The sequence below is a fragment of the Tauraco erythrolophus genome, chromosome 9 (assembly GCF_009769465.1).
Source record: "Tauraco erythrolophus isolate bTauEry1 chromosome 9, bTauEry1.pri, whole genome shotgun sequence".
Classification (NCBI taxonomy): Eukaryota; Metazoa; Chordata; class Aves; order Musophagiformes; family Musophagidae; genus Tauraco; species Tauraco erythrolophus.
This window is the reverse complement of record NC_141473.1, coordinates 23,613,608-23,626,792: the sequence shown is the minus strand read 5'-3', so window position 1 is coordinate 23,626,792 and position 13,185 is coordinate 23,613,608. Positions and strand designations below refer to the sequence as shown.

At 42.6% G+C, this 13,185-nt stretch overlaps 1 protein-coding gene across 1 annotated transcript; it reads right to left on the bottom strand.

Moving 5' to 3' along the window:
* Nucleotides 1–4,966: 4,966 nt before the first annotated feature.
* Nucleotides 4,967–11,342, bottom strand: EIF3F (eukaryotic translation initiation factor 3 subunit F). The gene is made up of 8 exons (XM_086616336.1): nucleotides 11,054–11,342; nucleotides 10,886–10,956; nucleotides 10,536–10,615; nucleotides 9,279–9,416; nucleotides 7,784–7,875; nucleotides 7,454–7,590; nucleotides 7,204–7,317; nucleotides 4,967–6,450 (listed from the first exon to the last, which is right to left on the bottom strand). The coding sequence occupies exons 1-8, from the start codon at nucleotides 11,340–11,342 to the stop codon at nucleotides 6,373–6,375; spliced, it is 999 nt and encodes a 332-aa protein (XP_086472462.1). The 3' UTR covers nucleotides 4,967–6,372.
* Between the last annotated feature and the right edge of the window lie 1,843 nt (nucleotides 11,343–13,185).

Here is a 13,185-nt window from a genome sequence, read left to right as displayed (position 1 = left end):
TCTGTAAAACAGCATTAAGTGCAGGCAGCAGAAAATAGGTGGGTAATAATTTACAATGCTTGTCCCCTTCAAATGAAGAGCATCTAAAGCCACATAAGGAGTCTAATAAATGACCTGTCTTCAGCAAAACAGGGCTTGTTCTCCTTGTTTGCCCAGAACACATCAGAAACAGCCTTAAGAACTTAATCCTCACAGAATTCTTCAGCTGACACTCCTACTGTATTTCTACTCTATTTCACCTCTGTTAAACAGCTTTCTTTCAGGACAGGTATATATTTAAAATCCCTGTTTCCATGGGAACGAAGTACATTTCTAAAATACACAGTTCTATCTCTTCTGTTTAGTGGCTGTTTGGATTTGAGCTATTCAGGAGAGGAACAATCTGTTTTCACAAACGAGAAAACATTCTAATAAAACAGCGTATGTCTGAAGAATCTAAGTTAAATGCGTTGCGTGCTTATATGTTAACAAGAATACCTGGAATTACTTTTTTAAAGCATTCTGGTCATCTGACTTCACTCCATATCTTTAAGGAAATCCTTTGGCTTCTTACTATAGCTAGAGTGAGAACATTTAGGAAAGCTTCTAAAACCCCATGCAGAGTCAAGGCAACTTCTCACTATTAGAAAATACAACTTTAGTAAAGCTGGGAGACAAACTCTTGCTCCTCTCTTTTGTAATATCCTTGCATCTTCTGCTAAGACATGATACTGGACAGAATTCTGGTCTGGAGGGACTTGACTCTCAACTACAGAGTCATGCTAACTGAGTGCTATCAATAGAGCTGAAACAAAACTTTTTTTTCCCAAAGTATTTTATTGTTGGTGACACAGGTCACTAAAGCATTGATGCTTCGCTTTGCTATGTATCCTGGTTGGAACATTATTTCCCACTTAAATAATATGAAGCATTACTTTTGATGTTCCACTTCAGCCAATACAGTTAAATAAAAACCCCAAACTTTCCCACAGTTTGCCGTAAGCAACAAGATCTGGTCAGCTTTGAACCATAGGTCAAAGTATAACAAACCAACAGGATACAGCAGTGATCCAAGTCTAAATTATGTACTGAAAATACTGTTCCTGTACACTGCCTTGTGACTGCAGTAGTTAAAATGCAGATAGTCAAAATTAGCTGTTGAGTTAACCTTCCATGTGAACAGGGAGCAGAGCAAGTTCAGGAAGAGCCGGCCGTGGGTTTGGTTAGCTGCTCAAGTGAGAGTCACTACCCAGTGAGTCATATTAGGGCTCCACCCACTGTAGTCCAAACATCAAGATTTCACACAAACCTTAGGACTGAGCTGCCACCAAGGTCTCTAGTTCTGTTGTGTGGAACCACACTAAAAATAGAAGCTTCAGCCTTCCTCAAAGCACAGAAGGAGAACAGCAGGTTGTTCTGCTAGACTACTTGAAAGAGCAGCAAAGTCAAACGTTTTTCACCATCAATTTTTTAGTCTTTAGGATTAAAACCATGCATTTCAGATTAGTTACTAATAGATGGCATATGTCCACAGGTTCACAAAATCACACACCAAAACACGACTTCCTCTTTGCAGCAGACCTAAGTATTCTGCCAAGAAACTTAAACGACTCAACCAACAAGGCAAATTTAGTGACCTTCATCCTAGTACACGGAAATAATCAGCAAATGAAATTGTAATCCTGGCAGCAAGGATTTTATTTTTTTTTAACTATCAAATTGCAGATAGCAAAATAAAAAGTATGTTATTCTCAACAATATAGAACAATTAGTCTTATCTCCACTTTCCAAGGCATACAACCAAGCACATGGTTTATCAAAGATCAGTCACTGGAAATACTGGGTCAGTTTGACCAATGTACATTCCAAATGAGGAATTCAGTATAAACCACTTGGATGTCCACAGGTGGCTTAACAAGAACCCATAATTAGTTAAACCTCAGAAGACAGGAATTAGCATGAGCAAGGATAAAAAACTTCTAAGAAAGAACAAAGGCTGTGTTGAAAAGGGAATTTGTAGAATTCTGATAAATTGGTCTGGGATCAATTCCAAGTTTTTTCTTAACTGAGTAGGGCACAGAAGTTAGGATTAAGCTAATGATACTTGCTGACAAAACCGTGAGGTGTCACCAATACTGAGAATAACCCAAACACGCAGAAATATTGCGGATCTGGATTTTTTTTCATTAAAAAGTGTTATAATGCCAGGTCATGTATTTGAATTAATAATTTTCCTGGCAAATTGGAGTTCAACTGCAAATGACAGGAGGGGCAAGAGATTGGGGTGCTCCATCACACCACGTGACAGACACCAAGAGGCAAACACGGAATTTAGAACAGTGAAGTATTCATGTATTCTTAAATTCATTGATCTGTGCGCTGATATGGGTATGGTCTTTACCAACTCAAGTTTAAGACTGAAATTAAGTTAAAAGTGGGCAGCTAAGTGATCAAAGCATAGACAGTAGGTCAGAAGAAAGGATATAAAGCTTAATATGTTTAGTAAAATGAAGGCTACAGTATGATGGCTACCTGTAACAGATTATGGACAAATACCAGGAAGAGCATAAAATAAGAACTTTAGTAAGGAGAAAGGAGTTGTATTTAGGTATATTTAAAATAGAATTTAAGATATGGTTGGTCAAGACAGGAAAGTACTGAATTTGTGATTCAGGATACCTAAGGTAAAGTTAGTGGACCCAGGGAACTAGAGAAGATGGCAACAATGAAGTGTCTGTTAAACACACCAAATCAGCAGCACGAACTTTTTCCCCACCCATAGAAACACATGGTATTAACCCTTTTCTTCAGTCACACAAATTTAGAACATCAATTTCAGTTGTTTTTTAGTTTGAGCAGCTAACTAACAGTAACACAGTAGTCTGCAAGGACTCCCTCTAGGTCTTACTCTAATCGTAGTCACCACCTCCAGCAGAACTGTTCTGTGCAGCATTGATCCTAAGAACCTGATAGCAGTCATAGGAAATCTGACTGTTGTGTACTGCCTATCCACTAATATCTCTTGAAGAATCACCTAAAAGTCATGTGCAGGCCTTGCAGCACAACAGAGCACAGGGAACCTAATTACCATCAGGTATCTCCAGTTTCCATTGTGGTACACCACCTCCTTCCTACTGCTGAGACTGTCATCAGTTAAAAAATATGGGACCGTTACCAGCTCCCTCCTGCAGTTTTAAGGTGACATTTCTGTTAAAGATAGTTCATCCTGCAAGTATTGATTTCGCTAGGTAACACAGGGTACTTTCGTGTGCTTATGGGTTTTACATGCACTTGCTCAAAGATGCAAACAAGCAGAGGAAGATGTCAGAACAAAGTGTCGAGCATGCTGATTAAATTGCAGGTTGTCAGAGGTCACCATGCTCACTGAAAAACCGCAAGGTTCCATTGTCTCTGCTAAGAGATGCTTTGCTGAAACTCCGTTCCTTTGTTGAGGCTGATTGAGATTACATGCCTGAGAAGGGTCCATGGCAGCAAGGTGGACTGATTTTATATGTTCCTCCAACTTTTCTAAGTACACAGTACAACAGTTCTATGTATACTGTGTACTTAGAACAAGAGAATTGTAACAGTAAACTCTGTTCTGAATATTGTTATGGATACTGTGGAAAAGAACTTCATGATGAAGTAAAAACCCAAAATCAGCTCAACTAAGCCAGGATACCAAAAAGATCATTATCTGGTCAATTAAATACTTGAGTGCTAGGAGCTGGTAACAGCCATTTAAGCAAGGTATTTAAAGCCTAAAACGTACCAGGAAAACGCACATTGCCAGAAATAAACATGTAATACAGTAATGTCCAGTAAAGCTGTACTCCTTCAGAGAATCCATCTAAGAAAAGAAAAAAGCTGAACATGTCACAGAGGATAAAGTTTTTTATTATATTAGTGAGGGCACTAATATGACTAAATATAACATATAATGTATACAAAGGCATACCCAGAGAATTATCCTGACTATTTAAAGCTTGACTTTGTCAAAGTTATTTGGAGCAACACATCCTAAACAAACAAACAAAAAGGAAAAAGTCTCCTAATAAATCCAAGAAATCTGTGGTTTACAAATCAATAGCAAGTTAAAGCTTGAAATCCTTGATGTTTCTTGACTCTCAAGCTTTTCCCACCAGATTTTCTATTGAACTTAAAGTTTTTAGATAGATTTATGTACAGTGGAACAATTAAAATACAATACCTTTAGGAATTCCTGTCTATATTTTTCAAACTCCAGAGAAGGAATGCCTCCTAGGTAATAATACAGCCCAGGCTTTTACAATTAAGCAAAACGATGCATAACATTTGTGTTTGCAATGTTGCCGTTTGCAAGAGCGGCCACTGAAATTTGAAGTCAGGCATTCACAATTCCAGAGTCAAAGGTTCACAATGTGCCGCCACCCAGTAAAATGGGACAGAATGGATGGGATCAGATACAGAGTTTTTAAAAGTGTTTCCAACTCCATTTCCAAGCATTTGTCACTGTGCTGTCTGGCTTACAACTGAACCTATGGATTGTGGCCTCTTCAGATACCTCTTCTGCCTAGGAAGACATAACCTCAGTCCCTTACGATGTATCATCATTAGTCTTCAGGTACTTGCAAGGACTCTCAAATTCCACAATACCTTTTCTGTATCAATGATCACAAATTGATCTTTCTTTTCAGAACTTTGCATTTTTGTGTGCAGCAGCTTATTAAATAGCATAGCTATTCACCTTCAAATCTTCTTGCATTTTATCAGTTTTCCTAACAGGGAATGGTGAGAATTTACTGCAGAGGAGAGATCAGGGAAAGTATATTATACTTTCCCCTCCTGCAACTTTTTTGTAGTAATGGAGAGACTTTGCTGCTTGTTCTTTTCCTATTTCAAGGCTTACTTTAGAAACCACCTTGACCTGAAAATTTGTGAAATAATTAAACAGCTGAGGTTTTGAATATTAAGTTTAAATAAGAGAAGGGAAAACAAAACATTTTTATTTAGACTAACAAGAGCTGAGTTTTAACACTTATTTAATGCTCACGAATAATATTTTCAGAGATGAGAATCTTTGCTATACCTTTAGTTTTCATGTACCTTGTCTTGCAATTAGAATTTAGCATTGAGTCATTGGGGGAATTCTCCAGATTGGAATGAGTACAGGATCTACAGATTTGTAGCCTGAGTCCCACTCTTGTATTTACCTGGCAACTTCGCACAAAAATAGTTTTGGGGAACACTGGCTTTGCAGAATTCTCTAACATTTCAAATTCATTTACCAAAACAGATGTGAGGCATCAGAAATCATCATTAGTAATGAGGTGGAAACAGTTACGTTGTAGAACAGGGACACTTTTACTGTTAGGCAAAACATCTTCAGTACACCTGAACAGACTTCTAAAGGTCGTGTTATTAGCTGAAACTGTAAAAAGTTACAGCTCAGATGGGTATTGGCTTGTTTACAGCTAGAATTCATTTAACATGAAATAGGTTTTGGGGAGAAAATGGGAAGTTTCTGTTCACATAATTTTCGCTGCAGTACAAGGTCATAAGCCAGAAAATTCCTATTTGATGACACCCAACTTTTAACCTCAAAACTTCATGAAGTTTTCCTTGGCTTTTCTTGTTTTGCAAAGACGGAAACTCCAGTAGCCACACTTGTTCAGCCACTAATGCTTTTCAAGCCCTTTAACCATGAACTCAGTTGCTAGTTTGAGTTTATGAACCCCCTCTTTATGAGGGGCTAATGCTACTGACCTTGATTTCCTTTCCCAGAGACTCAGGTATGCACAGAAATCATACCATAATGTAAACTGAATTTGCTCATACTCTTGTCAGTACCAAGCTGAAGAAGGGCATGTACACAGCACCACCACCCCATGGAAAAGCATGTTTTGCGCAACACAAAAAAACACACTTTCAGTGTGCTTTAACAGTTGGAAGAAAAAAAATGCAAAAAAGTTTGCAGAATTGTGAGTTGACTTGCATCTGCTCTAGTTTTCTTTCCTGATGCCATGTTATTCCCTCTTTCTTTCAAAAGTGAATTCATTATACAATAAATGAGAACAGTTTTTTCTGGACAGAAGCCATTCTTGCCCTTGCAATGGAACTTTTATTTCAAACACATTCTTACAATACACCTGTATTTTGTTATACAAGTAGATAAACCCAGGAGACAAAAGATTCACGTATTCCATTTTAAAATATTGGGCGCAACTGAACTGCAGCTGTTCCCACTCATTTCCTAAACCATGTTAGGGATTTTTCAGGGCAATGGAAATACAGATGTAAACCAAATCATATAGGTAATTAAATTACAGTTCAAGGAAATTTGTAACACCACCACAGAAAAGTGTATCTGCTCATTCTTCAGGCTCTTTGAAGTGTAGGGTGGCAGAAGTTTCTTTATAAACTCAGAAGTTTTTCGTTGAGCGCAATCTGTGACTGAGTGAGGTTTGCCAAGTAGGTTACCATCAGGAGGTCCTGAGAGGGGGAAAAAAGCCACCAGTGATCAGAAATATTAACAAAGGTGGTAGCCTATTACAGAGTTGAATTGTTAACACCTGTAAAGCAGTTTATAATCAGCTACTAGAAATACCGTTAGTCCTGAAAGTCCTACCCTTGAGGAATGCTTCCCTTGCAGGAAGGTGGTTTTGGTATTCCCTGAATATGAAACACTGCTTGTGAAATTTTAACTCTGAGTTCACCCATGTTAACCAGGCAAGTCAAAGGGTATAAGCAAAATTAAAAATTAGTTCTGGTCTTACAGACTGTGAGTGAACAACACATTCAGAAACCTAGTTTTTGCTTTCTAAAAATCTGTTACAGAAATAAGGTAGCACACTAAAACCTTGTTCATGTCCTAAGTGTTACATAAGGAGACAGAACTTCAGCTCAGGCAAAGGAAGCTGGCAAGTCACCAGTTATCCTTGAAATCCATATGGCTTTAAGCTTGGTAATAGGAAAAATTGGTGCTGGCTTTCAGATTTCTTGCATAATTCCCAAGTGTTTAAAGCTTATTCTCTCATTTGCAGTTGCTTGCAAGATTATTATGATGAGCTCCTTTACTACCTTTAGCTCTTAAAGCATGAAATTACTGACAAGAAAGGGCTGTATTTTTTATTAACATGTTAGTATGAAAAGATAGATTGTTTTGACCACAGACAAATTTGTGTTTGTATGACAAATTTTCAAAATTGCTGGCAATACACTGAAAAAATTAGATGATGAACTTACATTGATATTGCTGTTCAACATTGTCTCAAAGTCCTCTGGTGAAATCTTTGGCACCTGGTTAATAAGATCCATCAGGAATCGTCCGACAGTGTTGTCAGCAGCCACTTTGCCAGACTAGGCATAAGAAACATACACTTCTACGTGAGTAAAACTTAGTAAGTTTACAGCCCAGAAAGAGAATATATAAAAAGAACAATATGCACAATCTTACATCAAACTTGTCTGCTGACTCATAAAAAGCTGGCCTTACCAAAACATCCTCTGCATACTGGAGCACCATGGTCAGGGTATCTTGAATCCTGGCTGATGCTGACCCCACCTGCTGTAAGTCACTGGACAAGCCAATCACTCGATTAGGGCTAAAACAAGTCTTCATGATAAGATCCACTGAAAGCAAAAGCAGGATCAGTATAAAAAACTGACTGCCACAGAACACAGCTTAAATCCTTAACTTTTTGAAGATTTTTATGACCGCTTCAGCAACAGTCTAATTCCCAGTAGAATGGCAATTTTACCAGGGTAAAAAAGCATTTAAACAGTAGCACAATGGTTATAACCAAAACAGGAAGAGAACATTCACCTCCTATCCGCTCTGTATCATAATAAACATATTTGACTGTTAGAGGTGTGAACATCACTCCCATAGTTTTACCAGGGACTCCCATTGGGGCACTAGAAAAAAAAGAACAACAAAATGTTTTCAGCACGGACATATTTAAGGGAGGAAGTAATATATATCTCCATCTCAATGATCTCTCTTAGCACCGAAGTGTGAACATGAGTAGGTTACTCATTCTCACCAAAATCAGCAATATTAAGACCAAGGATAACTGAGGACAGGAAATCAGTCCTGGCATACTATTAATTGCTCATTTTCATCCAAGAATATTCCTAGCCAGTCAGATGTTTTTCAGCCTGAATGCATAAAGAGCCGAGTACTATCTTCTTACCCACAGTTCCTTTTTGCTTAAAGAGCAGGTATTCTTCTATCCTGAAATACTCCATGCTCTTTGAGAAATCACTTAAGGAGCAAACATAAATATGACAAAAATTGAAGTACAAAGCACTCTCAACACCTTTATTATTTCTATTATTCAAAGTATGTGAGGTTCGTTTATGCTTTAAGTAAGATGTCACGGAACAGCTTCCTTTTTGAAGATGCACAGTCTTCTTAGCAGTAGACTTCTACAAAGAAACGTTTAAAGAGGAGAGCTCTTTAGCCGGTACTGGGAAGAACAGTGCGGTGGAATAGTCTCATTTCTCAACATTTAGTCTCCGTTATTAATTGATAAAAATGGAAGGGGTTAAGGGGAAGAAAGACTGATCAAGAAGATGCTGTTTCAGTCATGTTTCAACTACACTAATCCTCCAGCTTGTATAAATAATCTGCTGAGCAATAAAGCCCAGTGACTACAGGCTGGCATTCAGTGTGGCATTCAGTGTGATGGAAGTTAGTGACATTAGTGCTAGCTATATGAATCCTATGAATGTCACAAAGATGTTCAGAACGCTGTTAAAGTTAATTAAGCCACAGCTCCCCACCCCAACGAGGTACCAGCTTATGAAAGGTTAGGTCTTTCAGCTTACATACGATGGTCAAGACATTCCAGTGGGAAGTAAGCCATGATTTTACAAGGGCGTGTAGTGACAGGACAAGGGGCAATGGCTTTAAACTGAAAGAGGGTAGATTTAGATTAGATATAAGGAAGAAATTTTTCACTCAGAGGGTGGTGAGGCAGTGGAACAGGTTGCCCAGAGAAGTTACAGATGCCCCATCCCTGGAAGTGTTCAAGGCCAGGTTGGATGAGGCTTTGGGCAACCTGGTGTAGTGGAGGGTGTCCCTGCCCATGGCAGGGGGGTTGCAACTAGATGATCTTTGAGGTGCCTTCCAACTCTAACCATTCTATGATTCTATGATTCATTCTATGATCCCTGGCCCATTCCTGTGTTTTAGCTACTGCACAATATTATGCGAAATGAGACACTGCAGCCCACTACCCTTCTCATCACCCTGATGTGGTCTCTCTCAGTAATTCAGATATCTCCCCTCCCAGAAACACAGCACCCCCGACTACCTGACGTAGGCTTTGATGCTCATTCGTGAATTCTGGAGACTCGTGTCCACAGTGAGGTGGATTGGATTGTGCGCTTCCCGGCTGTAATACTCATGGATCAGGACAGAGTGTTCAGTGATGTCATGACCTGTTGCATACCTTCAAAAGAGCAGACATTGAGGAGCCATTCTTCCAATATTCAAGTGCCCAATGTTTGGTATTGTTGGTATTTAACAGGTTTGTATCCTAAAACACTGATTTCCAAACACTGAGCTGCAGAAGCATGCTAAATACTAGAGTTTTAACTAGGAAATTCGTAGTTTATGGCCAGCTGTCCTAGAATTCTAAGAATCACAGGCTGAGCCCACATATGCCTGAAACATGCAGAGGGCCAGTGCTGTAGTACCAGCCATAAAGCATCAGTAGAGTTGACATCAGACACCCAAGATTCAGTTATCTGTCACTGTGCTCTGGACCAACTCTTTATTTCTGTGTAAGCCAAAGCACGCCAAACAAGTGTGGACCAACCAAGTAGATCTTCCATAAATCAAACATCTCTCTGCACCAGGTAGAACTTGTTAATCTAGCTCTTTTAGCTGCACTGCAATTAGCTTCTCACACAGAGGAAAACTCCTGTCATTAGAACTGCACTTTGCTGTGCCATTAAAAGGTTGTCGAGGAAGTTTGCTTCACAAGAACATAACTAGGCTATTTTGTAGCATCAGAGGCATGAAAAGATTAATAATGCTATCTATCCACACACTCAGACACTGACTCTGTTCCCGTAACACCCTACTGATCTTGCTTGGCATCCCACACAAAGTACTTCCACCTTTTTTCAGCAGAGAACTTCTGCATGCTCAAGCTGATATGACCGATTCCTCCAGAGGCCTTCAGTACTTGTGAAGGCCTACAGTACACTCTTTTGTGTTCTCCCTTCTTTCTAAGCAGTTATCTTCCGTGGTGCAGGTTGTATTACAGGTGGCTGAGTAGTTCTAACAAATCTGTGCAAGTAGTCTCTAACTCGTCGCTTTTCTGTGATACCTGTTCTAGATACAATCAAAACCAAACCCTGTCAGTCTCCAATGCTGTCTCTTCCTATTAGGAACTGCAGGACCTTTATAACTGACTATATAACAAGAGTTGCCAGATCTTACTGTCACAAGCATTAGTGCTTGTGCTTCTGCTTCTCAACCTGTGACAAGGAGAATTATATATTTTAAGTAGTCTAAGGGACCAACCCAACTGCTTGCATGTTCCTGTGGAAGAAGAACTTACCAGCCCAAGATGATCTCACTAGGAGACACCTTCTTGTGCAACTCATACATGTTTTTGGCAAATTCCATATCGACTGCCACCTGAGAAACAGGACAGGACCATGTCAGCTGGTTACACGGATGCTTAACCCTTAGTGGAGGACAACACAGGCACAAGCCCTAACGCAGCCATCCGAGGGAGCGCAGGGGTCGCACCCCTCGGCAGTCGCCGCCCCGCCGACACCCGGCGCCCGCTCCGCGGCACAGCCCGGGCGGGCTTGGCGGGACCGGGCGCGGAGTCCTCCGGGAGGCGGGCCCACTCCACCCGCCCACCCGCCGCCGGGGGTTGCCGTGCGGTCCCGCGCTCCGTACCTCATCCTCGGACTCGTTGTGAGGGACGGAGAAGCAGTTGGTGACCTCCACCGAGTGCTTGTCCACAGTCCCTGCAGGAGGGCAGCGCGGTTAGGGGGGCGCCGTGGGGGCGGCCGGCTGCTCGCCCCCAGGCTGGCGGCGGGCGGGGCGCGGGACGGCAGCTCTTACCCAGCAGCGTCCCGATGACCCGCGCTGCGCCCTCGTTGCGCCGCTCGAAGCTGTCCACGATGGAGGCGAGCACGACCGGGTGCAGCCGCACCACGCGGCCGCCGGGGAAGGGGCCTGAGAGCGCGGCCGACAGCGGCGCGGCCGGCGGCGGCGGCGCCGGAGTGGCGGGCTGGGGCGGCGCGGCGCTGGGGGGAGCGTTTCCCGCCGGAGTGGCGGGCGCCGCCGTCGGGCTCTGCGCCGGGGTGGCCGCAGGAGGAGCGGGAGCCGGAGCCGGAGCTGTCGCCGCCATTTTGCAAGAGAGAGGTGGGGGAGTCCGCGCCGGCAATAATTGGCAGATCCGAACGCCTGTCACGCAGTGCTACCTTCCCATTGGGGAAACGGGTACGCTAAGGCCCGCCTGCCCTCTGTTAACCAATCTGGAGAGAGCGATGAGGGAAAACGCTCTGATTGGAGAGAGAGCACACTGTCTGGGACTGAAACTTGATCTTGTTCCTCTCGGGGCCGGAAAGTTTTCCGATTGGGTTCTCGCATCCTCCGCCTCTGTGCCTCTCTGTTCTCTCATTGGCTGGCACCACTCTTACTGTCTGTCTGTCAAGGCGGGAAGGCCCATTTATTGGCTGTGGCGCCGCTAGCCACCCTGCAGGCTGTGGAAAAGGAGGCGGGGTTTGTGTTTGTGCATCGCCCCGCGGTTGTCCGGGCGGCCCGGTGCAGGGCGGAGTGCTGCCGGCGCTTGGCAGTGGCTGAGCCGGGCCGGGAGTCCCGGAGCTTCCCGTGGCCACCTGAGTGGCGCCGGGGTGTTGCTGCATCCTTGGGCCGCCTCAGCTGGCGGCCTCGCTCTGGCGCGTTCCCGGTCGTGCTTCGGGCCTGTGTTGCTGCGCGGTGAGGGCGGCTGCCGAGGTGGTGGCGGCGGCGCGCTCCTGGCCGCGGCGGCTGGTCGCTGCTGCTGCCTTGGCCTGCCCGCAGCGAAAGTAGAGGCAGCAGTGCTCCTTCTGCTGCCCTGCAGCTGTATGGCGCTGTGGTAAACACAGCGGGCTGCAGTGAGGAAGGTTATCCGGTAGTGCTGTATGCGAAGGTTAGGCAGCCCTTAACGTTATTTGCCCGATGAGGCAGGAAAGTGCTGTTAGCCGTGTTTTCCAGATCTTTGTTGCCAGCGACGCACAGAAGAGTTAAGTGGTTGCCAAGTACCACGTAGAGAGCAAACGCTCGTTACCTCTGTCCAAGGCTTAATAGTTACCCAACAAATTGACTTCTTGGATATAATTTACCTATTACTTGTGATGTCTCGTGTTCACTCTCAAGCAACAAACCTGTGTGGGTGGAGCAGATATGGTTGTAAAATGAAGCATTTATACCTTTGATAACTTGTAAGGAGATTAGATTCTTTTGGAGCTTTCTTTTTCCCTTTCTTGGCTGTATGCCATAGTAACATTTGCCTCTAAGTGTCTTTAGTTCAAAACCTTTTATCACAGTTTTTAATATTAGTTTGACAAACTTTAAGGGATAGTTTCAGGAATCTTTTAAATGTTTGGGGTTTTTTGCTCTCAAGGGGTTCTTTTCCTGTGAGTAAGCTGCATGTGTATGTATACACATGTATAAACACTGAAAGATCCAGAAGTCTTGCCTCCTGATAAAATGCTTAGTCCAGTGAAACTGCCAGTCAAAAACTGCATCAGTTCTCTGGCATTGCTTTTGTTGATCAGGTGAACAATTGAGAACGTTTCCGGGTAGTTGTTTCCCAGAGGTAGCAGAGAGAAAAGTTCAGTGGGGGTTACTACCTGGAGTGCAATCATCTTTACTCTTTTATAGATCCACTTTGGGCTCCTGACACACTCTTTCCCATATTTGGGTTACCAGTTAAAGTAATCTTAACATAAAAACTGATTTTTATCATGGCTGGTAGCTTTTGGAGTTTTCTCTGCTTTGTTAGCTGAGGGCATCATCAGTTGATTAGCAGTTTTGACTCAGTTATTGAAGACAGGCTCCCGACTATGAAAAGAGCAGCTCAATAAAAAGATAATACATTCTACCCATGTGTTAGCAATTTGCTTCTTTTACATAAGTGGAGAACACCTGTCAAACCTACAAAGGAGACCTAATGCATGAGAATATGAACCGATTTTATCTCTTCATAA

What these genes read in the sequence shown, in the direction of transcription:
- EIF3F (XM_086616336.1), bottom strand. Translation starts at nt 11,342, where the DNA reads ATGGCGGCGACAGCTCCGGCTCCGGCTCCCGCTCCTCCTGCGGCCACC. An exon ending in TGATACAGAGCGGATAGGAG is followed by an intron (nt 7,591 to 7,783) that starts GTGAATGTTCTC and finishes TTTTGCTTTCAG; the next exon opens with TGGATCTTATCATGAAGACT. An exon ending in TGTTGAACAGCAATATCAAT is followed by an intron (nt 6,451 to 7,203) that starts GTAAGTTCATCA and finishes TCCCCCTCTCAG; the next exon opens with GACCTCCTGATGGTAACCTA.